Source organism: Polypterus senegalus, chromosome 12 (assembly GCF_016835505.1).
Source record: "Polypterus senegalus isolate Bchr_013 chromosome 12, ASM1683550v1, whole genome shotgun sequence".
Lineage (NCBI taxonomy): Eukaryota > Metazoa > Chordata > Cladistia > Polypteriformes > Polypteridae > Polypterus > Polypterus senegalus.
Window position 1 is genome coordinate 155763789 of NC_053165.1, and position 26048 is coordinate 155789836.

The 26048-nt window shown below is 42.1% G+C and overlaps 1 protein-coding gene across 4 annotated transcripts in view; it reads left to right on the top strand.

The window, feature by feature from the left end:
* The window catches only part of lpar2a (lysophosphatidic acid receptor 2a), a 38085-nt gene extending 15195 nt beyond the window's left edge, over nt 1-22890 (top strand). For all 4 annotated transcript variants that reach the window (XM_039770395.1, XM_039770398.1, XM_039770397.1 and 1 more), the window contains exons 2-3: nt 16938-17699; nt 22141-22890. In XM_039770395.1, coding sequence (XP_039626329.1) covers nt 16970-17699; nt 22141-22433 — 1023 coding nt within the window. In that variant the 5' untranslated portion in view covers nt 16938-16969 and the 3' untranslated portion in view covers nt 22434-22890. The remainder of the gene's footprint in view (nt 1-16937; nt 17700-22140) is intronic.
* Nucleotides 22891-26048: the final 3158 nt, after the last annotated feature.

Sequence of the window (26048 nt, forward strand, 5' to 3'; positions counted from 1 at the left end):
TATATATATATATATATATATATATATATATATATATATATGTTCAAGGCATTCTTAGTCTGAATCACAATCTGACTGTATGGGTGGTTACCTACCAGGTAACGCTTGTGGTTGGTCAGCAAGTCGGCTAACATCCGCCACAGTGACCTCTTTCAGTTGCGAGAAGCCGATCATGGAATGTTACATAGTTTGTCAAATAATGCAAAGAGTACGCGACACGAAATCTCTTCAACCATGAGTACTTGGGACTTGAAATTTGGAATGTAGGTTACCATTGACCCATAGGTGCTTGCTATGAAACAGTTTTTAAAAATTTTGTGGTCCGCTTGCGGTACCGATGTATTTATCCAAATCCAAGAGAGTGGGTGTGAGAGCAGGGGGGCGGGGCATTCCTCATTCACTCGCCAGCCTCTGTTCGAGTTGGTCTGCATCTCGCCACATTAAAGTGCCCCTCGCCTCCACTTAGCTAGCAATACCTGTTTGTTCAGCAGACATTATCATCTACAGATTGTTAAGGAGTAACGTTTGACGTTTTTGAGAGACATCAGAGCTCCGTGTGTTTTAGAGGGTAGCTGCTGATTGCCAGAGATATCACGGGCATGTGCTTTTCTTCCCACATGGGGAACTCTTTCCCGTCAGAGCTAAACACGGTCAGATATAGTGCCAACGTAAATTAATTTTTAAAGTTTGTCCTGTTTCATTACTATGTTGCTGAAGCCACGGGGTACAGCTAGTCAAATACAGGGAGTGCAGAATTATTAGGCAAGTTGTATTTTTGAGGATTAATTTTAATATGGAACAAACACAGTCAATCCAAAATGTTAATAAACCTGAATGTTTCACAACGGAAATGTGAGTGTGAACATCATCGGGGAATACATATGTGCACACAATTATTAGGCAACTATTAGTGTGCAGATTTATTATGCAACTAAAGGAAAAATGAACATTTTCCCATCTCACTTGTTTATTTTCATCTGTTATAGTGAGAATAATAAACAAACACCTCAAAATTTACAAATAAACATCTCTGACATTTCAAAAAAAATAAATCAATCAATCAATGACCAATATAGCCACCCTTCTTTCCAATAACAGTCATAAGCCTTTCCATTCATGGAGTCTGTCAGTTTCTTGATCTGTTGACGATCAGCTTTTTGTGGAGCAGTGACTACAGCCTCCCAGACACTCTTCAGAGAGGTGGATTGTTTTTCTCCCCCGTAAATCTAGCGTTTAAGAAGTGCCCACAAGTTCTCGATAGGGTTTAGGTCAGATGAGGAAGGGGGGCCATGTCATTATTCCTTCATCTTTAAGGCCTTTACTGGCTGGCCACGCAGTGGAGAACTTCGATGCAAGTGACGGAGCATTGGCCTGCATAAAAATCATGGTCATCTTCCTGTATCACTGTTTGAAGAAAGTGTCTTCGAAAAACTGGCAGTAGGTTTGGGAGTTGATTTTGAGTTCATCTTCAATGCAAAAAGGTCCAACTAGCTCATCTTTAAAAATACCAGCTCATACCAGTACCCCACCTCCACGTTGGAGTGGAGCTCTGTGCCCATTACTGATCCACAGGTCCATCCATCTGGTCCATCAAGAGTCACTCTCATCTCATCGGTCCATAAAACCTTTGAAAAAATCTGTCTTCAGATATTTCTTGGCCCAGTTTTGACGTTTCAACTTATGTTTCTTGTTCAGTGGTGGTTGGGTTTCAGCCCTCCTTACCTTGGCCATGTCTTTGAGCACTGAACACCTTGTACTTCTGGGCACTCCAGGTAGGTTGCAGCTCTGGAATATGAAAGTACTGGAGGATAATGGGTTCCTGGTAGCTTCACGTTTGATTCTTCTCAAATCTTTGGCAGCTAATTTGCGTCTTTTGTTCTCAACACGTTTCTTGCGACCCTGTTGACTATTTGCAACAAAATGTTTGATGGTTCTGTGATCACACACCAATATCTTAGCAATTCCAAAAGTGCTGCATCCCTCTGAAAGACTTTTACAATTTTTGACTTTTCAGAGTCAGTTAAATCTCTTTTTTGGCCCATTTTGCCCGAGGAAAACTAGCTGCCTAATAATTCTGCACACCTTGATATACAGTGGTGTGAAAAACTATTTGCCCCCTTCCTGATTTCTTCTTCTTTTGCATGTTTCTCACACAAAATGTTTCTGATCATCAAACACATTTAACCATTAGTCAAATATAACACAAGTAAACACAAAATGCACTTTTTAAATGATGGTTTTTATTATTTAGGGAGAAAAAAAATCCAAACCTACATGGCCCTGTGTGAAAAAGTAATTGCCCCCTTGTTAAAAATAACCTAACTGTGGTGTATCACACCTGAGTTCAATTTCCTGATTACTGCCACACCTGTTTCAATCAAGAAATCACTTAAATAGGAGCTGCCTGACACAGAGAAGTAGACCAAAAGCACCTCAAAAGCTAGACATCATGCCAAGATCCAAAGAAATTCAGGAACAAATGAGAACAGAAGTAATTGAGATCTATCAGTCTGGTAAAGGTTATAAAGCCATTTCTAAAGCTTTGGGACTCCAGCGAACCACAGTGAGAGCCATTATCCACAAATGGCAAAAACATGGAACAGTGGTGAACCTTCCCAGGAGTGGCCGGCCGACCAAAATTACCCCAAGCGCAGAGGCGACTCATCCGAGAGGTCACAAAGACCCCAGGACAACGTCTAAAGAACTGCAGGCCTCACTTGCCTCAATTAAGGTCAGTGTTCACGACTCCACCATAAGAAAGAGACTGGGCAAAAACGGCCTGCATGGCAGATTTCCAAGACGCAAACCACTGTTAAGCAAAAGAACATTAGGGCTCGTCTCAATTTTGCTAAGAAACATCTCAATGATTGCCAAGACTTTTGGGAAAATACCTTGTGGACTGATGAGACAAAAGTTGAACTTTTGGAAGGCAAATGTCCCGTTACATCTGGCATAAAAGGAACACAGCATTTCAGAAAAGAACATCATACCAACAGTAAAATATGGTGGTGGTAGTGTGATGGTCTGGGGTTGTTTTGCTGCTTCAGGACCTGGAAGGCTTGCTGTGATAGATGGAACCATGAATTCTACTGTCTACCAAAAATCCTGAAGGAGAATGTCCGCCATCTGTTCGTCAACTCAAGCTGAAGCGATCTTGGGTGCTGCAACAGGACAATGACCCAAAACACACCAGCAAATCCACCTCTGAATGGCTGAAGAAAAACAAAATGAAGACTTTGGAGTGGCCTAGTCAAAGTCCTGACCTGAATCCAATTGAGATGCTATGGCATGACCTTAAAAAGGCGCTTCATGCTAGAAACCCCTCAAATAAAGCTGAATTACAACAATTCTGCAAAGATGAGTGGGCCAAAATTCCTCCAGAGCTGTAAAGACTCATTGCAAGTTATCGCAAACGCTTGATTGCAGTTATTGCTGCTAAGGGTGGCCCAACCAGTTATTAGGTTCAGGGGGCAATTACTTTTTCACACAGGGCCATGTAGGTTTGGATTTTTTCTCCTAAATAATAAAACCATCATTTAAAAACTGCATTTTGTGTTTACTTGTGTTATATTTGACTAATGGTTAAACGTGTTTGATGATCAGAAACATTTTGTGTGACAAACATGCAAAAAAATAAGAAATCAGGAAGGGGGCAAATAGTTTTTCACACCACTGTAGGGTGTTGATCTCCTTAGGCCACACCCTCCCTCATTACACAAATACACATCACCTGACGTGCTTAAATCCAATAAGCATTCAAGTTAATACAGCTTGGAGTTGGAATATACGCATTAAAAATGATGATATGGTCAAAATACTCACTTGCCTAATAATTGTGCACACAGTGTATAAGCATAAAGAAAAATGTATTTCTATATGTAAGGTGGGTCAGCCTTATGTACTGCGTTATGAACCCTCGTTGCTTTGCATCTTGCATCGTCCCTCAAAGTATGTATTCATGTAGTGCGAGCTTTGTTTAAGCAAGTGCATTATACGGTATATGTGCGTGCAGAAAAATCAATTTACATGAAGTCAACCTGCCTGCTGCCAGATATGAGCACAGCTGATAGCCATCATTCAGTAGTTAGTAGTAATTACACTGCAGCGATAAATTATGGAAGAAGCCATAGTTTTTCAAATAATACCTTCACTATTCAGGACCCCGTCGTTTGCCCCGAGTGATTCATTGGAATTAGCTGACGCCCCTGGATTACTGTTTATGATTCTGGTATCGGCACCCTTTATGCCCGCTAGGGGCTTGACAAGTTAGTCCTATTGTTTGCTTTGTAAAGGGTGCTTATTGTAAAAGGACCAGATAAATAACAATTGACTGACTAGTTGTTCTTGTCCATTGTGCCATTGTACTTTTGTGATCTAAAAATTGATTTAGGGTAGCAATTATTACAAAAAGCATTATCGAGATTAAAGAGCAAATGGTTAACAACGCTAAATGAGGCCCATTTGTTCAGGAGGTATGTAGTCATTTTGCAACATTAGAAGAATTTAGGAAAGGTTTTTCATTAAAGCAGAAAATTTGTGCTCATTGAGTAAAACCGTACATATACAGTGTATGTCATTGAGTCAAGTGACATGTATTTAAAAAAAAAAAAAAAAAAGAAAGAAATCAGATAGCCGCCATGAAAACAAACTGGACAGCAGATTATTATAACGCAGTGCTACAGCCTAATCTGGCAACTCTGGGCAAAGCAGATTATTTTATTTCTCTTTTTTGTTGTTTGCCAAGTTCCTTTTTTTAGACGTTTCAGCAGACATGATTATCTTTTGGTAAAACTTTTCTGAAATTAAACTCTTATGTTTAACAGTCAACTGATTGATTATAGATGTGTGCTCTGCAGTGCCTCTTTAATCAGCAAAAAGGGAAGATGAAGTTAAGAGACGCCTTCATCTTTCAACAAAGCAAAACAGAAACACGGCTCATGATACTGATAATGATGAAGATTAGAAGTTGCCGTAAGACACTGGTAAATAGTAAGATTTGTGCGAATCCTGTTCAAGGGAGAACTGATGATAGCCTGATGTGCTTTGCTTAGTTTAATTACGGTTATCCAGTGGTCAAAAACACAAATGGTAGGTAGTGAGCAGCAATGGAAACCAGTCATTTTATTTCAAATGTGTTTTGTACGAGCTGGTCACTTAAAGCCTAACTCTCCCAAAAACAGGACGAGAAAAGCAAAATAAAGTAAAATAAATGAAATTTTGGGGGTTTTTAACTTTACAAAGCCACCTTTGGCAAGCAGCTACCCCTACACCAGCATCCCTTTTGTGTCACTGATGAGCACACAGTGACTGGCTGACCCTGTTGGTGGTACGCCTTTCAGTTTCACCTTTTAGCAACACCGTCAACATGAAAGAGAACATTTAGGTAACAGACATAGCAAAGCAAATGTATGTTTCTAACACCCTTCACAGAATACTTTCCAGGGCTAACAACTATCACAAAATGTTAACAGCGAAAAGTGCAACCAATTGGCAGCCATTATGTAGAGATGTTCAGAGACAATACTTTCACAAAACACTTACAAGATCTGGTTGTTCTTCACTTGCTTTTTCTGTGTGTTGAATTTGAAAACAATCACCATCATGATGTGTGTTATGGCCAAAATGATTTTTATACAGCATTTTACATGGCGACCACTGTCACAGAGCATCTGGACCAGGTGATTGGTGGTGTGATATGAATTCCCCTCCTGAGTAAGTCAATTACTGCTGCTTTTAAATTAGAGGTCAGCTGATCGTGACATTTCCTCAGATGTAAGGATGTGATGAACACAGCACTAGATCAAGTTTCATCTTCTGTCTGACTCATCTTTGGATAATGTCCACTTTGCTTGTCCTCTCAGTACATAACTATTTTAGGCTTGTGTACAGTACTGTGATCAGTGGTCCTTTAAACTACATGGTTTCCAGTTCAATTGTCATCTCTGCCTTATAGTGACCCTGAACAAGTCACTTAACCTGCCTGTGCGCCAGCTGTTAAAAATATATGTGTGTGTGTGTGTATATATATATATTTAATATATAATATAAGAAAAATCTTGAGTTGAGACATGATCATCTCGGAGAGACACTTTGAAGTGTCCCGCAAAACTACTTGCACGTCATGCCCTACTTACAATTTCTTGGAGACACTTTACCATCCCGCGAGACAAGGAAGTGAGACAAAAGGACAGCTGCTGTACAGGCTGCAAACCAGCAGCTGATCTGATCGCATCTCCTTAGTGTCCCTTCATGCTGTGCCATGGCGTGTAGTTCGTTTATTTGATGGCCTGTAGATCAGAGTAATTACATTCATCGCATTCGTAGTCTGAGTCCTGACAGGCGGTCAAATAAACGAACTACACGCCGTGGTGCAGCATGAAGGGACTTCGTCTCTGATGCTGACGTCCGCGGTTCGATCCCTGCAAGGGGAGCAATGGAGTGTGTACGCCTGATGAGCCAAAAAGAGGGCGAAACACGTGTTGCGTACTCTTTGCATTATTTAACAGTAAACTATGCAACTTCCATGATCTGCTTCTCGCAACTGAAAGAGGGCCCCATGGCGGATGTTTGCTGACTTGCAGACCAACCACATGCGTTGCCTGGTAGGTAACCACCCATACAATCAGGTTGGGACTCGGACCACAAATGAAATGAATATATATATATATATACTAGCAAAATACCCGCGCTTCGTAGCGGCAAAGTACTGCCTTAAAATTTTTATTAAGAAGAAAAGTAAACCTTTCTAAAATGAGGGAAAATATACCAGTAATTATTTGTTAAGGATCTCTTTGAATGCCACATTGTCAGTTCGGCCCTCCGGTTGTAACATGACCAAGCTGTGCGCTGAGCTTACTCTTGAGCATGTAACGTACAGTCGGCCATGTGAACAGTAATCTTGTCTCAAATCTCACAGCTTGGATTGCTGCTGTCATAATTGGTTTGAGTTTCATGGTTTGTTTCAATTACGACAGTATTTGTAGGACTTGTTGCGTTGAAGTGACATTCGGCATCTGTCAAGCGTTGTAAGCATACAACCAGTTTCAGCGATAACTTCACATCCAGCTTTTGAGAGTTTAAACATCAAAGTGTCCACTACTGAAATCGTCACCTGTGAGTCTAAGATGTTTAAGAGGCACTGGCGGTTGTCGAAAGGTGTAAAATATTTTACACTTGAAAGCGACAACCGAATGAATATATATATATATATATATATATATATATATATATATATATATATATATATATATATATATATATATATATATATATATATATATATATATATATATATATATATACTAGGAGGGCGGATTGGATAGCACCTGAAACCATTCGCCAGGGAAGGTATTAACTTTCTCCCTCTGCTTCCTCATAGAAAGAAAGACCTTCCTGCACCATAGGCCTGGATTGACCGCAGTTACTTCCGCCTTCCTCCGCCATCTTGCCCTGTCATCCTTCCCATCCTCCCTTGCGGTCCTTCCCGCATCCCTCCACTTCCGCTCCTCCCCAATAAATGGCAGACGCCAGGAGTCGGCCGATATGAACTGTTTGTTTATAATTTTGACCAGCTTTTTGTTCTGATTTACAATATACGGGCGGAAAACCCCAACCCTTGCTACTGTCTCCTCGGTCCTTTATATATATATATATATATATATATATATATATATATATATATATATATATAATTACATATACACCAGGGGGCTCTGCACCCTGCTTGCTTCAGTCGCCCACCCCCATGTTTGGTTTACCGGATATACAATTTAAAGGGTTATTTTAAAAGTTACTTTCATGGGAATTGTTACATATGCATTATTTTCACTTTTACCTTTAAACTTTTGTAAAAACAATACTGTACTTGTCCTTTATTTCTGGCCCCTGGCGTGGTTAAATATCTTTCTCGCAGGACGTATAACGCTGCTCACATTATGAAGGAGGGTGGCTGAATGCACGCTAAGGAGAAGCGGTCGGATCATCTGCTGTCTTGCTGCTGCTGCTGGCGAGCTGCGTGTTCTCCTTGTCACGCTGCGCGGCGATCATTTAAAAGCCTGTACAGCAGATGTCCTTTTGCCACTTCGCGTCTCTGCCACTCGCATTGTGAAGTTTGGTGGGGTGTTTGGCTTTTCGCATGCCAAGGAGTAGCAATTGGATCATCTGCTGGCGAGCTGCGTATTCTGCTTGTCGTTGTTTTAAGAGCTGGGAGCACATGAAGCGTGTTTGCCAAAAGCATTCCAACAGCTGCTAGGTTAGAACTTGTCTTAAATGTTGTCTCACTGCCTTGTCTCGTGTGACGTTAAAAATGTCTCTCGCGGGGCGTCAAATTGTCTTCCGTGAAGATCCTGTTTCGTCTCCGTAGTCTCCCTTCCAAGATTTTTTTTTTTTTAAAATAGAGAGATATAGCTGTAAACGGCTGGAACGTGCCTTAATCTTGGATTGAAGACATCAGATGAGTATAAAATAGTAATAATAATTTTGATGACTATTTCATTTGGACTCCCAAAGACTTTTTGAATGGGCATACGGCTTTGAGGTGTGAGATTTCAGACTCTGCTCAGCCATACCTGATAGACCGCTGTCTGTCTACACATTTGGCAAGTTTACAAGTAGCTGACACTTTTACGGTGTGTGGTTTTGCTCAGTAGGACGAGGGTGCTGCTTCAAGACAGGAAGTTGATCCTTTGTCTAGTAAACCTGTCTTTTTTTTTTTCCTGGGACATTGGGAGTGACTGTGTGTCACACTTCCAGGAAAAAATATCAGACCACCCGTCCCCCACACCGCCTTAGACCTTCAGAGCACTTCCTGGGTATGATGAGTGATCTGGCTGGTTTGGCTCACGGCAGGTGGTCACATGTGCTTCTTTTCCATTTTTAATTTTGGACTTTTCTGAAACAGGCCTCTTTAGTTTGAGCAGACTACTGAGTCTATGACAGCTTCTGACTTTGAACCTTGTGAGCTCTTGTCTGGGTGGGAGGTCATCCTGTCCTGATCAGTGTCAGACTAAGGTTTGCACTGACCTTTGGGAGGTCAAAGTTTTATTTCAGCTGAGTCATGTAGAGCGGCCGCTAATTATAAGACGCCTGGTGTACCGTGGGTGGCTGCAGTCTTTTTCAAAGTCCCTTTTTAACAGCTAGGGCAACTGTGAAGGTGCTGCTGAGAAACAACTGATTATAACGCGCTCAGTTTCGCACATTCAATAATTGTAATTGTATCTTACAGGGAAGTAACACCTTGGGGGGAAAAAAAAAGCAATGCGTGATCTTATTGACAGACCCCTCCAGTGAGAAATGTCAAAAGACGTGTGTCCTATAACTTGCATCAATACAATTTCCGTAAGACGCTAAAGGAGCGGGAAAGAATTTTTTTGCGTTCTGTCCTGCATTGTGTGCCCACACGGGTAAGTTTTCTCTAGTTGTTGCTTTTCATGGCTAATTCCAAGCAGACATCGCATCACATCAGGACACCATTTGTTTTACTGGGAATTGCCTGTCCTTACGAAAATAACCTTGAGTTAAATGAGTACGAGGGTTTTGTGTTAGGGAGCGGTTGTATGGTGTGGCACGTGCTAAGAGGAGCTTTGCAAAATGCGCGAGGCAATCGTGGTGACAGGCTGATCTCCACATCTGCTTTCCATTGTCTGCTATCCTTTGAAGCTCACCGGCAGGGAGGCTGCATGCATTTCCTGATCAGTTTTCTTCAAGTTGTTTATTTCATTTATTTGTGTGCCCCAGTAAGCATAGGGATTCTCAGGCCGCCCCTTTCCATTTTGACAGTACGTTTCCTGCCCACCAGCTTTTAGATATTTTTGCAGCCTGCAGTCCCTCATGAGATTTAATTGCCGTGTGGCTGACAGATTTGCTAGCTGCTCAAGTCAAGACCTTTAGACTGCTGACAAGACAGTGGAAGTGCACCACCCCTGTTATCTGGGACAAGGCAGTGTCTTAACTTGAATGTGGGGCATGATGTGCTACAAGGTGGCTCGACAGCAATGTACAGGCTTGGGTGTTTTTCATGGCGATGAGAAAAGAGCCCTTTGGGCAGAGGAAAGAAAGGGAAAGTGACGAGAAGACATGCCAGTCGTTGGATAGTGTGGATTTGGGTGTGCCAGGCAGTTGTTAAATGACAATTGCATCTATCGGACTGTGATCACTGGATTTATAATAAAATGGGGCACGGACATGCATCTTTGACTTCATGGTGCGACTTTTAGCAAATCATTTTGTTTGGTGGTCCCCTTTTATTTCGGCTCTTTGATGATGGTGGTGCTCCTCTTGAAAGAAAATATTCTTAAACCTGCTTAATCCAGTTAAGGATCACAGGGGAAGAGAGCCCGTCCTGGTAAAACTAGTAGCCACTTCTGCACAGAGCATCAATCAATTTGCAAGGTCCACTTGTACACTCGTGCTCTGTCAAATCAGGCCAAATTTAGAGCCTGAAATCATCCTGCATCGCATGTCTGGGGATGTGGGAGGAAAAAATCTATGTGCATATAACATAGGATTGATATTTACAACACTGGACCTTAACTCTTTCAGGGCTGATGTCGACTTTTGTCAAAAGGAGGAGTTGACGACGGTAATCAACTGGAAACTGTGACAAAACCAACCGTTATGTTTTAGTTGGACTCTCATTGCTAGAAGGAAAGTTAGCTTCACTGGTTTGACCGAGATTTCCGGTGCTCGTGTGAGTAGCACGGCGCAAATAACGGCAAAAATAGCACTGACATAATGGTGAGAGATCACAGCGAATGGGTAAAGCAAAATACTCCATGGAAAAAGTTTTGCCTGTTATCTCTGAACTGGACTATAGTTTGTCGGACTCTGATTTTGATACGAGTGATCAAAAACAAATGTGAGGTTCCAGCTTCACCTGACTGGTCCCCAGCTAATCGTGGTGCTGAACAGGTTCATGTAGCTGAAATGCCTACAACAATGTTCGCCAGGACAACTGCCACTAAACAATAAGAGTTAGAAACCAGATTGCAATGCACTGCGACCGTGACCGCTGCTGCTGCTGCCAGGTGAAGACAGCCTGGCAGCAAGCCTGTAGCACGTTCTTGGCAAACTGGCAGCCACAACGTGCAGCAACAGACGTTTTACATTGATTTCTGTGTGAAACCATTGCTTTTCAGAAACTATGTTTATTGGAAAATAAATATTCAGCCCTCAAAGAGTTAAGGCTGCAGTGCTAAACAATGTGCCACCATGCTGCCCTTAACATAAATGAAATGGAGTCTGGAGTTTTTTTGTTTTTTCTGTCCCCCTGGCCATTGAACCTTACTCTTATTCGATGTTAATTAATGTTGATTTATTTTGTTTTCTTATTGTGTCTTTTATTTTTTCTATTCTTTATTATGTAAAGCACTTTGAGCTACTGTTTGTATGAAAATGTGCTATAGAAATAAATGTTGTTGTTGGATTGATGTAATTCATGTACTTCTTTATAAAATGCGTAGTGACATTGCACATTATAAAGTGACTATATAGCATAAAGACTGGTTAATTGTTTGAAATATATTATGTTTTTATCCATCCATCCATTTTCCAACCCGCTGAATCCAAAAACAGGGTCACGGGGGTCTGCTGGAGCCAATCCCAGCCAACACAGGGCACAAGGCAGGAAACCAATCCCAGGCAGGGTGCCAGCCCACCGCAACACACACCAAGCGCACACACTAGGGCCAATTTAGAATCACCAGTCCACCCAACCTGCATGTCTTTGGACTGTGGGAGGAAACCCACGCAGACACGGTGAGAACTTGCAAACTCCACGCAGGGAGGGCCCAGGAAACAAACCCGGGCCTCCTAACTGTGAGGCAGCAGCGCTACCCACTGCGCCACCGTGCTGCCCCATTATGTCTTTATGTTATGTAAAATAAACTTTGATTGCTGTGTACAACACTTATTGAGTGCTAAATTTAAACAGTACAATATGAAATAAAACATGGTTGCTACTTTCATTGTTCTGTTAGGGGCCACTGCTTTATATAGACAAGTTAGAAATGAGGTAACATTTAAGTGCATCCAGAGGTGTAGTTAACTGATTTTAAAGTTATAGCCTTTTAAAAAAATGTACTTGCTTCATCAAAGAGTCAGTTCATCATATTTTTGTGTATTACAAAGATTTTATAACAGCGAGTCGTATATAAAATAAAAAAAACAGTGCTGATAGACTACATTAAATCCCTGCTTTCAAGTCATATACCGTATTTTTCACTCCATAAGACACACTTTTTTTTCCCCAAAATGTCTGTGCATCTTATAGAGCAAATATTGCATTACAGACGGTGATGTGTATTACCTGACCTGACTCAGTTGATGACGAGGGTTCTACATCGGAGAAAGAATGCACGTCGCACTTCCGCTGTCGCTGTACTTTGTGCAGTATATGTACAGGGGGTCCTCAGGTTACGACACAGTTCCGTTCCTACGACAGTGAAGTAACCCGAATTTTGGTGTAAGTCGAAACACACCCTAGCCTTCCCTAGTCACTTACCTATCCTAACACATTTGCAAAATCATAATCTAGAACATAAACACACAACTAGGCCGCGCGGCACAAGTGTTCCATTTGTGTCGCGCGGCCTAGTTGTGTTTTAATGTTCTAATGAAACAAATGGAACACTTGTGCCGCGCGCAACCAAACTAGTTCTCCAACTCCCTCACGCATACGCCGCGTTACTGCGTATTCTACCACTGCGCGCAACCAAACTAGTTCGCCCACGTAGTCCGTAAGTACGACGCTAACTGTGTAAGCCAAAACCCTCATGTCTCAATTTTTTAAAGTTTTTATGTGAGTGAGCGTTGTTAACTCGCAACGTCATATGTCGAGACGTTGTAACCCGAGGACCCCCTGTACACGGGAAGCTTTGCAGTCTTTACGCTGTAAGTAAATAAATCAAGGTAAATAACATTCGATCTGGCTCTTATATACAAAGTACAGCGGCGGCAGCTTCCATCTGCAGCTATAGACTCTTCCGTATGCGAGCGACTCTCCACGCTAGTGTTTAGATCTGGATGATGTATGTACCCAAAAAAGAAGTCTGACTGCATTCTCGCACCAATGCTTGCGAACTGAAGTGTCAGCGTGCACTTTTCGTGACATTACACGTGTATTTTTTGAGCATGTCGGTCAAACACAGGAAGCTCTGCAGTCTACTTGTCACTTTACGCTGTAGGAACTAAGTAAATAACTCAAGGTAAATAACATTCGATCTGGCTTTTATGTAAGTAACATTTGTTTTGGGCACATGCACCGTCCAGATCTAAACACTAACATGGAGAGTCGCTCGCCTACTGAAGAGTCTATAGCTGCATGTGGAAGCTGACATTAGCAATGCCTTAGATGGAACTGAAGATAGTATCATTTATGAAGATAGCGAAGAAAGTGATATCAGTGATTTTGAGCAACTGAGCTTCATAAATTCTGACACTAGCAAAGAGGAGTTCTTGGGGTTTCCAGAAAACTAGAAGAGTGCTTAAACCTTAAGGTTTCTCCTCATTTGTTAATGACAGTGATGATGGTTCTTAACACTGCTGTTGACTTTACATGGTTGAAATATTATTCTGCTATATTTTATTAAATATATTAGCCGTTTGGTTCAAAATATTTTTTTTCTTGTTTTCCTCCTCTAAACCTAGGTGCATCTTATGGAGCGAAAAATACGGCACTTAAAAATGGAGCCCAAATAGACTTATGGCAGCTCAATAACTTGTCATAGACGACAGAGCCCAATTCAAATGATGTACAAGTGGCATTAATTGATGTACTGTTGTTGAGTGTGGAGGATTCTGTGACTAATTGATTTAGCCAGCAGCCATACCAATGCACTTCAGAACAGGTCATCCACCTGAAGCAAAGTATGTTTGGGCCCGGACAATACTTGGATGAGACGGCACCTAGGAAATGCTGGGGTTGCTGCTGTAAGAGGTGTTGGTGAGGCCAGCAGGGGGCGCTTACTCTGTGGTCTGAATGTGGGCCCCAGTGCAGTGATGTGGACACTGTGCTGTGAAAATGGCGTCCTCCTTTGGATGAGATGTAAAACCGAGGTGGTCCTGACTCTCTCTGGTCATTAACTCTTTGAGGGCTGAATTGTTTTTCCAAAAAGCTCAGTTTTCTGAAAAGCATACAAAGCAATGGCTTCACACATACAGTATAGGCCAAAAGTTTGGAGACACCTCCTCACTCAATGTGTTTTCTTTATTTTCATGACCATTTACATTGGTAGATTCTCACTGAAGGCACCAAAACTATGAATGAACACATGTGGAGTTATGTACTTAACACAAAAAGGTGAAATAACTGAAAACATGTTTTATATTCCAGTTCTAGAAATGGTTTTATTTCAAGTGACTACCTGTTGAAGCTCATTGTGAGAATGCCAAGAGTGTGCAAAGCAGTAATCGGAGCAAAGTGTGGCCATTTTGAAGAAACTAGAATATAAAACATGTTTTCAGTTATTTCACCTTTTTTTGTTAAGCACATAACTCACATGTGTTCATTCATAGTTTTGATGCCTTCAGTGAGAATCTACCAATGTAAATGGTCATGAAAATAAAGAAAACACATTGAATAAGGAGGTGTGTCCAAACTTTTGGCCTGCACTGTACATCAATATAATACGTCCATTGCTGCATACTGTGGTTTGCTGTCTGTGCCTGTTTGCCATCCCTGGCTGCGTGGTGGCGGCTCGACGGCCATCAGGAATGTACAGCAGGCTGGCTGCCTGGCTATCTCCATGTGGCAGTGCAACACCATCTGGTTTGTACCCCTTGTCATTGTAAGAGGTGGTCCTCCGAGGTGAACGTTGCCGTAGGCGCATCAGGACACGAACGTGGGGGAGCGATCAGCTGATTACTGGTACCTCACTGTTGTTTTCAGTCGTCATCTTCAGATCACTTACATCAATATCGGAGTCCAACAAGTCAGTGTGATACAGCGATAATATGCGAAATGTCGTGCACCGAGTATTTTGCTTTGCGCATTCGCGTTGGTCTCTCACCAGATATCAGTGCCATTTTAGAGGTTGTGTGCACTTCACTACTCATGCACACACAGGGAATCAATGTCAAAAAGCAATGAAAAAATAACCATATGAACATATGGTTTATACTTCGTGGATTTTCACCTTTCGTCGGTCCTGGAACATAACCCCTGCAATAGGTGAGGGATGACTGTAATGTGTTTTATGATGATATGTATTCTGAAAAGGATCATACAAAGTAAAGCTTAACTGTTGTACTGAAAACGTCAGGGTAGTTCTCACTGTTAAAAAGCAATATATATATAAACCTGTAATGGCGCCCTGCACGATAACGTGCCGTGAATACACTTGACTTATAGTTTTGATCCTCTTTCTCTGTACGTTTATCATTCGTTTGCTCAGAGGTTGATAACGCGCTGCTTCCTGAGCAGCTCTTCTTTTCTCTACCCTAGCGACCCGCTTCTCTTTCTTTCATCGCCATCTTTTTGCATTAAAACTGATTAAGTCGGTGTTTGCGTTGCAATTACGTATCACTTAACTCTTCAATCTGCCTCAAGAATGATTTAAGATATGAAGAGGTAGGGGGAGTGAGAGCAAAGGCGTTAGGGATGAGAATGGCACCCATACACATGCGCCACACTGCCCCGAGTTGATTCTTTAATGAAATACAGTGGTACCGTGAGATAGGAGTGCCTCAACATACGAGTTTTTTGAGATACGAGCCGTCACTAGGTCGATTTTTTTGCCTTGACTTACGAGCCAAAATTTGAAATACGAGCCATCAAAGAGCTTGTCGCCGCACATTCCGAGGAACTGACGATGGAGGAGTTGACGGAACTACAGACGCAGCAACATACGGAGGTTCTGCAGGAGATCGGTATCGCGGAGGAGCCAGAGGTGGAGGAGGTTATCTCTTCAAGTGAGATAAAGGAAGTGTTGGCAATGTAGGAAAAAGTTTCAGACTTTAGTGAAAAGAAACACTCTGAAAAAGTTGCAACTGGTTGTGCAGCGGCGCTATGTAATGACACTTACCTAACTCATTACAGAAACATTTTAATGGGGAGGAAGAAACAAAGCTCCTCGGACAGGTTTCTGTTGAAATGCCCTGCGAATGAAAGTGATGAAAGCGTGGCAAAAAAGAGAAAAAACGAGTGAAGAAGAAAATTAAGTTAAGCAAAAGTGAAGTGAAAGAAAAAAATAATACAATACGCTAATCGGCTCCGCCAACATCTGTTTATTTCTTTAGATTCTCTTTAATGTATTAGGTTTTATTTTGTTTGTATACAATATTTGTTCATTATAAATACATTTTTATTATGTTGAAAACATTTAACAGAACATTGGGGTGGTTTTTTGGGGGCTGGCACGAATTAGACTCAATTTCAATTAATTTCAATGGGGAAAATTCATTTGAGATACGAGCATTTTGACTTATGAGCTCAGTCACGGAATTAACTAAACTCGTATCTCAAGGTACCACTGTAAAATAAAAGTAAACCGAGGAATAACCTTTCTTCCATATGAGGACAGGCAGTAGCAATGCAGCCTAACCGGTCACAAAGAATTTCTACCGCTGCATGATGACAGAAATGGTTTCTGTGGTAATGTTTAATACGAGTATACTTTTGGTTGAAGAAGTTGTATGTCAAGAGAATAACACAGCTTGCCTTAGCTTCAGTGAAAACGAAACAGGGTGGGGTCACACAGTTCCATTTTCGGCTTTGACGAAACATAAAATGACAGGCTAATATTAGTTCCACATGTCTGTCACTCTCATCTAATGTCTCTGTAAAGGTCTGAGTTCATTTAATGTTTCTTGCAGTAAATCTTTATGAATGAGAGTGCTGACGAGACTAGAGTGGGGGGTAGTGGCAGCCATCACCATGGTTGTTCTTGACACACATGTCACTCTTTTATTTATAAGCTTTCTTTTCCTTCTTATTTTGGCAGGTTTTCTACTGTTCTAATCAGGCGAAGGCACCATGGAGAAGTGCTACTATGATGAGTCTATTGAGTTCTTCTACAACCACAGCACCAAAACCATCAGCTCTGAATGGCGGGCAAGGGACCGGCTGGTGGTTGGTCTGGGCCTTACTGTCAGTATCATTGTCCTTCTAACAAATGGACTGGTAATGGCAGCCATCATCATGAACAAACGATTCCACTTTCCCATCTACTATCTTCTTGCCAACTTGGCAGCTGCCGACCTTTTTGCCGGTCTCTCCTACATGTTCTTGATGTTCCATACTGGACCCTGGACGAGGAATCTCACCCAAAATATGTGGTTTTTCCGCCAGGGCTTGCTAGACACCAGCCTGTCTGCCTCTGTAGCGAACCTTCTAGCTATTGCTGTGGAGCGACACAAAACTATCTTCACAATGCAGCTCCACAGCAAGATGACAAACCAGCGGGTGACCATTCTCATTGCATTTATCTGGATCTCAGCTATCCTTCTGGGCCTGGTCCCAAGTATGGGCTGGAACTGTCGATGCCATCTTTCAACTTGCTCCAACATGGCACCCATCTATAGCCGTAGCTATCTTATCTTTTGGGCTGTTCTGAACCTTCTAACTTTCTTTATCATGGTGGTAGTATACTTGCGCATCTTCATCTATGTCCGCAAGAAGACAACTCGCATGTCCCAGCACACAACCTATTCAAAGCAGAAGGAAACAGTGGTGAACCTTATGAAGACGGTGACAATCATTCTGGGTAAGTTAATAAGCCATGGCTGACCAATTGGACACTAAGTGGGAATTCATCTATGCTTTATTGGTGTTTGTGTGTTTGCGAAATGGTTCTGCCTGGTCTTCTGAATCCATGGAGCATTTTGGAGGTCATTCCAAGCTTCTTTAACAGCATCCTTAGTGGGACCTGATGAAACTGATGAGTGTTTCTTAACCATTATTGGCTGCGTGCATTACCTTACCTTATACAGGGTGCTCCAGATCTAATTATGCAGATCCAGATCATCTGGATGACTTTGATTTATGCGGGGATGATTCCAGTTTGGCACAAAGACGATTCTTTATGTTGTCAGTTCGCACACTTCTCGATGGTCCGGGATTTTTCGGGTGATTTTCTATGTAATAAACTTAATAAGTTATAGTGTAATGAAAATTGCATAATTAGATCTGGACCACCCTATAGATCTTAGATTAATCAAACTTTGCATTTGATTGTGCCCTACATATCACACACAATTGAAAGTATATCGACATTGAAGAATCAGTCCTGGTGATATTTAGTGCATATTACCATTAAAGCGTGTTTAAATAGCATTTAATAGCAAATATCAATGCTTTCATTTTATAAACTTCTGTATAACCTCTATATAAGCTATATAGCAACAGGCCCGCTCAACAATCATGATCTCTTCTAGTTGCTCATGACTTTCGTTTTAAATCCAGCGCCTCGTCTTCTTTCTCATGGCAGACCCAGAACAAACAGCTGAGGCTGTCTAGTGTCAAAAGTGATACCAAGGCTGCTTGGAATTGAAGTCCTTTCTATGTAGTGGTGCTGCACTGTAATAGTGATATGATAATATGTTTATTGTTAACGTATGTAGGAGATGGATGTCACAGTGAGGGCCTATGTGTTTATGTCATTTGTTTAAAAATGTTTTGATCTAATAATTATACACAGAAGTACATTATACCTGTATCTTCTGAAACAGTCAATAATTATACAATATGACTTTTTGGAAACTCCTAGTTACACTTCTCCATAAGCAATGCATGTGCTTGTTTTTATTGGGCTATAAAATGGATGCAAAGATAGGTGTTTCTGGGGAAACTGAAAGCTTTGGATTTGATTAAGTTACAGACTGGAATCAAATGTACGTTTTTATGCTAAAATAGTAAGAAGAAGAGCAGCTCACACCTCAAAACAGTCTCGTCGGGGATCGAACTCGTGAAGTTTTGATTACCAGTCAACAGTTGATACCGTTGCGCCACCGAAGCGGTCGTATCAAATGTGTGTCAATGTCACACGCTAATGCGGGTTCTTTTTCTGCAGTTATATTCTTGAATAAAAGCACATTTGTTCTGTTATATTTTGTACATTTTGTGAAAGTGTTTCTTTGATATTTGGACTTCAGGCTTCACACATTATAAACTTCATGTCTACATTTTCTCAATGATTACTAAAACATGAAAATGGTTATTTTTTAACGATGTGTTTACATAGATCGTTGTAGACACGGAACACACATGAAATGCATGCGCTCCAAATGACGATATAGTGTTTATAAAAGGTGTCATTTTGCTTGACTTCTCACTCTATACAACTCTAAGCAACTGACACGCAGGTAAACAGACATGAGCTGAGAAAACTCTGTGGTGGGGGGATGTGATAGCAGGGTGCTGGCTGCTTGCTGCTAATCGACACATTTACAGGACAAAAGACGCTGACGGAGAGGTGCGAAGTGATTTAAGGTGGAACAGATCTACGAGTTTTTCCGTAGGCTGTGGTAATTCTAGTGTTAAGTGAATTCACAAGAACTTAATTAGCAGCACAAACAGGGCACTCATTAAAAAAAGGGTTTAGAATGAAAACCTGCAGCCACGGTGGTCCTCCAGGACTAGACTTGGCGACCCCTGCAGTAAAGGGTGTGAATCTTAAAATTCATAGGAATTTAACTTGGTAGCATTGGAGTTGTTTGTAACAGAAAACAACGTCACACACAAATAACATAAATAATACAAGTTCAACAGCATACATTATAAACAAATGAAGAATCGTGCAATTATAAAGTTGTTGGGGTGAGTGTTAAAATGTGTTGCTCCAAGTCAAACTTGCATGTACGTTTTTCATTCCTGCCTTTCATTTACAGACCAGTCCTTTTTTTCTCTTTCTTTTTTCTAGTCTTTCTATTATAGACAAGGTGAGACTATTCTCATGAGATTTTTTCAAGTCACGCGAGACAAGTCTTTTGCTATGAGATTTGTTCAAGTCCCGCCCTCCTCTCCACCATTTATGTTTCACGGCCCACAATCCCCTCACCTCTCATTCGTGTGAATGCTTTTGTCAGACACACTTCCTGCTCTGTCAGTTCTTATACATTTTTATGTTTTCCTCACTTGAAGATCCCAAATAAAGATGACTTATTATGTCCAAGTCTTATTGAAGAATTTCATCCTGAAGGGTTATCAACCAAAGAAATGAGTACATGGGCAATTGTAGCACCAAGAAACGATGAAGTCAAACGAATTAACATGAAAATTGTCGATCGGTTACACGGCAAACTGGTTAAAAGCTGTGAAAGGCACCGACCTGACACTGGAGGTACACGAAAAATAAAATGCAAAGGTCTATTTTTCTTCAGCTGTGAGGCATGTCTTCCCCGTGTCCCACAGGCCCAAAACAGTTCCCAAAATGCACTCTTTCTCCTCCACTCCTCCCAGGCAGCTTTGTCCTCCTCCTCCCGACTCTGGCACCTCGAGTGGTGGCTGCAGGCTCTTCTTATAGCCCACCCGGAAGTGCTTCAGGTGGTAATTAGGCTGCATCACAGCCCAGACGGGCTCATTAAATCCTTGCAGCTTCCCCTGACGTTGGCCATGGAACCCAACAAGGATGAGCTCCAAAGTCCCATGCCTGTGGCCCCGATGCAACCCAGGGGGGCTGCCACCAAGTGTTTCGGGGGTACGTAGCGTGGATCTCATGGCTGCTCCTCCGACTCTAGTGTCAATGGGGCGTCCCGGCTGTCCGCCACAATGCCTACCTATCAATAGACTCTGCTGAAACAGTTGGCAGTGATGGTGTGGAAGATGAAAACATCAACTTACAATATCACAAAGATTATCTACAACCGTTAACACCGTTGAGCAGCAGAAACACAAAGTGGCTAGTGTGTATCGCCGGCCCGGGGCTTGGCGAGTGAAGTGAGCAGGGGGGGCAAAGCCCCCTAGTACCTTTTAATGGAAAAAACTCAACCCAAGTGCTTTATAAAGTCAAATATCCGTTTAGTTTTTGTGCCTTCTTCTCCATTATAGGGATGTCAGAGCCTATTCTGGCAGGAACAGACACAAGGCAGGAACCAGCCTGAATGGGACGCCAGTCCATGACATGGCACACTCACTAATGCCAGGCCAGTGTTGACTAACCTAACCGGTGTTTCATTTTAGATGTAGTAGTAAACCCACAAAGATGCAGGAAGAACACGCTAACTCCACACTGGAGTGCTTTACAAAGCGCTCAGCAGCAGTAAGCCACTCGCTCTTCATGTCGCAGATTGGTGTGGCGGCAGCAGAAAGCACTAAAACGTGAGCGTGTGGAAACCTTCATTTGACATCTTTTGTACGATGTACTGTCGAGAGGTTTCTTACAGGAAAGCCGGTGTGTCTTTGTATAGAATACTTTCAGTTAGCTTAGGCACGGCCTGTGGCACACAACATCCTCCACGGAGCTCTGGGGTCACAAGTGCGTCATTTTCTGCTCCAAGGCCCTTGTATTCCTGCCAGACGTTTTCAGGGACTCTTTTTCTCTTTGTGGTTTCTGATTAGAATTAAAAGAGCTTGACTGGTTATTACATGCATACTTGTGTTTGTATATGTACACACACTCTCATACACTGTCACACACACACACACTCGCACTCTCACATTCATACACACACTCGCACTCACACACACACACACACACACTCTCACACACTCATACACACTCTCACACACTCACATTCATACTCACACACACTCACATTCATACACACACACACATTCATACACACTCTCACACACTCACATTCATACTCACACACACTCTCACACACTCACATTCATACACACACACACTCGCATTCATACACACACACTCACTCACACACTCACTCTCTCTCACACACAGGTGGTTCAAACTCATGTGAGGGCTCGAGTGTTCCCAAGTAAGCAGGCTGCCTGCCAGTTAGCAGAGCTGCACAGTTTCGGTGAAATAGTTTGCAAGTCTCAACGTTGTCCTGCATGCCAGTGAGTTGAGTAAAGTGTTGACTGGGATGGGAAGGCTGAGATTGATGTGGAATGAGGGGGGTGCAGGGGGCTGGATGCCAAACCAGTGACCCTACTGCACTACAGGAATGTGCTTAGGCGGGGCTGATGCTAGTCGCCCAGAATCTCGTTTCTTAGCCTAACTGTCTGGTTTTCTCTTCACCCCTTAGGTGCATTTGTGATCTGCTGGACCCCTGGCCTGGTTGTCCTCTTACTTGACGGCGTCTCTTGCAACTGTAATGTCTTGGAGTATGAGAAGTATTGCCTGGTGCTGGCAGAGTGCAACTCGCTAGTCAATCCCATCGTGTACTCCTACCGGGATGCTGAAATGCGCAAGACCTTCAAGCGTATCCTGTGCTGCCAGTTCGGCCAACAGAAAGCCCCCAAATCTGTGAGGTTCAACACGCTGGAGCAGGAGATGATTTCAGACAATGGGCACAGCCACTCGAGCTCGGTGCTCTAGAGGATCGGGGTCTGGACTGGACAGCGCCACCAGCTGGAGGAATCTAAATATTCTATGCATTCATAACAGATGTGACAGCCCCGGCCCACATTTCTTACAATATGATTGTGACGTGTGAGCCGTACGGGACCGCGTGTGCGACTTTTCCATCTCGCCCAGTGCACGGCCTGCCCTGCTTTCCTCCCCACATATGGATTTCTCTACAAAGCCTTCCAAGAGAAAGGGGTCTGTTGGCATTCTTGCCTGCCCCAGGGACTCTCAAAATGGCTCAGGCACCACCTGTGGGAAAGCATACTGTGGTGTTTCGTAATGAAGAAAAACAAATGCTTAGGACTAACAGGAAAATGGAATTCCTTTATAAAAAGAGAAAAGTTCTAATGATGTACAGTATCTCCATTTGTAGGGTTAACACACCTGCTTATTGCCAGGCTGCCTAAATAAAGCATCTGCTGGTAGAGTTTTGTTTCCACCGCTTTTATTCTAAGAAAATATTCCGTTTATTTTTGTCATTGGTCAAATCCAAATAATAAGCAGTGAGCGTAAGACACGTGAGGTGTGTTGTGGGAGTCATTAATGTTTCCTCTGATGGGGAAAACACATTTGTTTGCATGGAGACGGCTCAGTGATTTTGCACCATGAAGGATGCTTTAAATCAGGGGTGTCAAACTCTGGGCCGGCAGGTTTTCATTCTAACCTTCTTCTTCATCAGTGACCTGTTTTTTGATGCTAATGAACTTCTTTTGCTTCAGTTTTAATTAACTTGACTCAGACCCCTTAGTTGTCTCATTTTCTTTAATTAGCAGCCAAACAATAATGAGATATAAAACAAGTCGCTACGTGACCTGGGGCTTCATGTATAAACGGTGCGTACGCACAGAAATGTTGCGTAAGAACTTTTCCACGTTCAGATTGCGATGTATAAAACCTACACTTGGCGTAAAGCCACACACTTTTCCACGGTACCTCATAGCTTGTCGTACGCAAGTTCTCCGCTCGGGTTTGCACCCAGCGTCAAAGCAATGCTACTGTTCCTGTGTGATTACTCTTTATTTTCCTGACGCGGCTTTATAAATACACTGAAACTAACCGCATATTGTTTATTAGTGTAATGCATCTGATTGTAATTAACTCGTAACAATATAATGGTAGAGGGAATAGCCATAGTATTCCAAATGCCAGAACTGCTTTAGCGTTGTTACTCTTGCACCTTCTTCCTTCTTCTTCTTCTTTCAGCTCCTCCCGTTAGGAGTTGCCACAGCAGATCATCTTTTTCCATATTACTCTCACTGCACGACTCGGAGTATTTATATCACTGTATCTGAGTGTGAATCACAACAGCAGCTGATCAGAAAGAGAATTATCTGTATACGGCATTAAGGACACGCTGTGTCAGCCACAGCAAAATGTTTTAAAGCCTTTCCTGTACGGACCTCGCGGTTCAGAAACAGTTTCATCCCAAGAACTTTAAATGCAGTCAATCAATTGCTCCTTGTAGAACTGTGAGGACTTATAAGTACAAACACCTCACTGTAAACTTGCACTACAGTTATAATATCTCACAACCTGAGTCACTTTATAAAGCGCGTATTTACATATAATGACGATATCATTTTTAAAGTGAAATGCAGCAAAATATGTTTGTTATATTATACACATAAAACTTTAACTTCATTTAAATAATATGTATCTATACTAATAAAAGGCAAAGCCCTCACTCACTCACTCATCACTAATTCTCCAACTTCCTGTGTAGGTAGAAGGCTCATTCCTTACAGCTTACTTATAAAAGTTAAGCAGGTTTCATTTCGAAATTCTATGCATAATGGTCATAACAGTCGACAACGTCCGCCATGTTGAACTTTCTTATTTATGGCCCAATCTTCACGAAATTTGGTAGGCGGCTTCCCTGCGCTAACCAAAACCGGATGTATGGGCCCATCTTATTTCGGGTGGTATGATGCCACTGTCGGCCGTCATATTGAACTTTTCAACGGTCTTTGTTACCTATGGGCCCATCTTCAAGAAATTTGGTACGCGGGTTCCCAACGCTAACTGAATCCTACTTACGTACAGGTACATATATACGTCCATAGCCTGCAGCTCGGTCACCGTGTGAGGCGGCATTGGGTCCCCCATCCCAACACCTCCCACATTGTTGGCTGCCTGCCTATATAAGGCCGTCCGTCGCTCCAGTCTCTTCATTCCCTTCCTTGCTTCTCCACAGGATTCACGTCTCCCTGCTGATAACTACAGCCTTTTTATTTAATCCACGGCTTCTCCGCTGTTTTATTATTTGTTTATTACGATTATAGTTATTGTGTAGGTATTTTAGACTTACTTTACATTGTTCAGGTACCCATTTCCTTTATCGTTCCAACCGTACCCCCATTAACATGTCTATTGAGGTGATCACCATCGATCAAAGAACTGTCACTTACCGAGTGGTTTCCATGCCCAGAGATGGCGCCTGCCTTTTCCATTCTCTTTGTTACATATTGCACAGCCATATCAGGCTCACTCTTGATATCTGGAGGAACATTGTGTCTTATGTATTGAATGACTGGACAGGTTCAAGGTGTGGACTGATGACGGTACAGGAGATAATTAGACTACACAGGAGCACTAGAAGAGTGAAATGCTTAAGTCCTTCACCTATGGTTCTGCATGTGAGTTGATGGCTGCCGCTGAATTGTTCGGTTGTCGCTGTCAAGTGTACTGAAATGGCCAAATATTTTACACCTTTGGACAACCGCCAATGCCTCTTAAACATCTTAGATTGACAGGTGACGATTTCAGTAGTGGACACTTTGATGTTTATGAATGTTTAAACTCTCAAAAGCTGGATGTGAAGTTATCGATGAAACTGGTTGTATACTTACAACGCTTGACAGATGCCGAATGTCACTTCAACACAAGTCCTACAAATACTGTCGTAATTGAAACAAACCATGAAACTCAAACCGATTATGACAGCAGCAATCCAAGCTGTGAGATTTGAGACAAGATTACTGTTCACATGGCCGACTGTACGTTACATGCTCAGAGTAAGCTCAGCACACAGCTTGGTCATTTACAACCGGAGGGCCGAACTGACAATGTGGTATATAAAGAGATCCTTAACAAATAATTATTGGTATATTTTACCTCAGTTTAAAAATTTACATTTTCTTCTTAATACAAATTTTAAGGCAGTACTTTGTATTTTGCTAGTTATTAATAATTAAACACGTGAGGACACGGTGCCACAGCGCTGCTAGTTCACGTATTGTTCCTGCCTTGCGCTGTATATTTGCTGAGGCTAGCGCGACACTGGATGGTTAGACGGATAAAATAATTAAACACGTACTATGAAGATATTTCAATGTTCCTGAAAAGTTTTGAAGAATCGCTGCTCTAAGCTTACAGATGGCTTAACGTCTATTACAGAACTGATTGTGTGGCGATTGGGGATTTGGAGAAAGAAAAGTAAGGACAGGAATTTGAGGTTAGTACGTTTGAAAGAGACAGGACTGCTGCAATAAAGTATTTCATCGAAGGTCGCGCACAATCGCTGCGTCGTGTTCCTATTTTTAATAACGTGCTTTAACTCCTATCATCATGAAAACGATATCACGT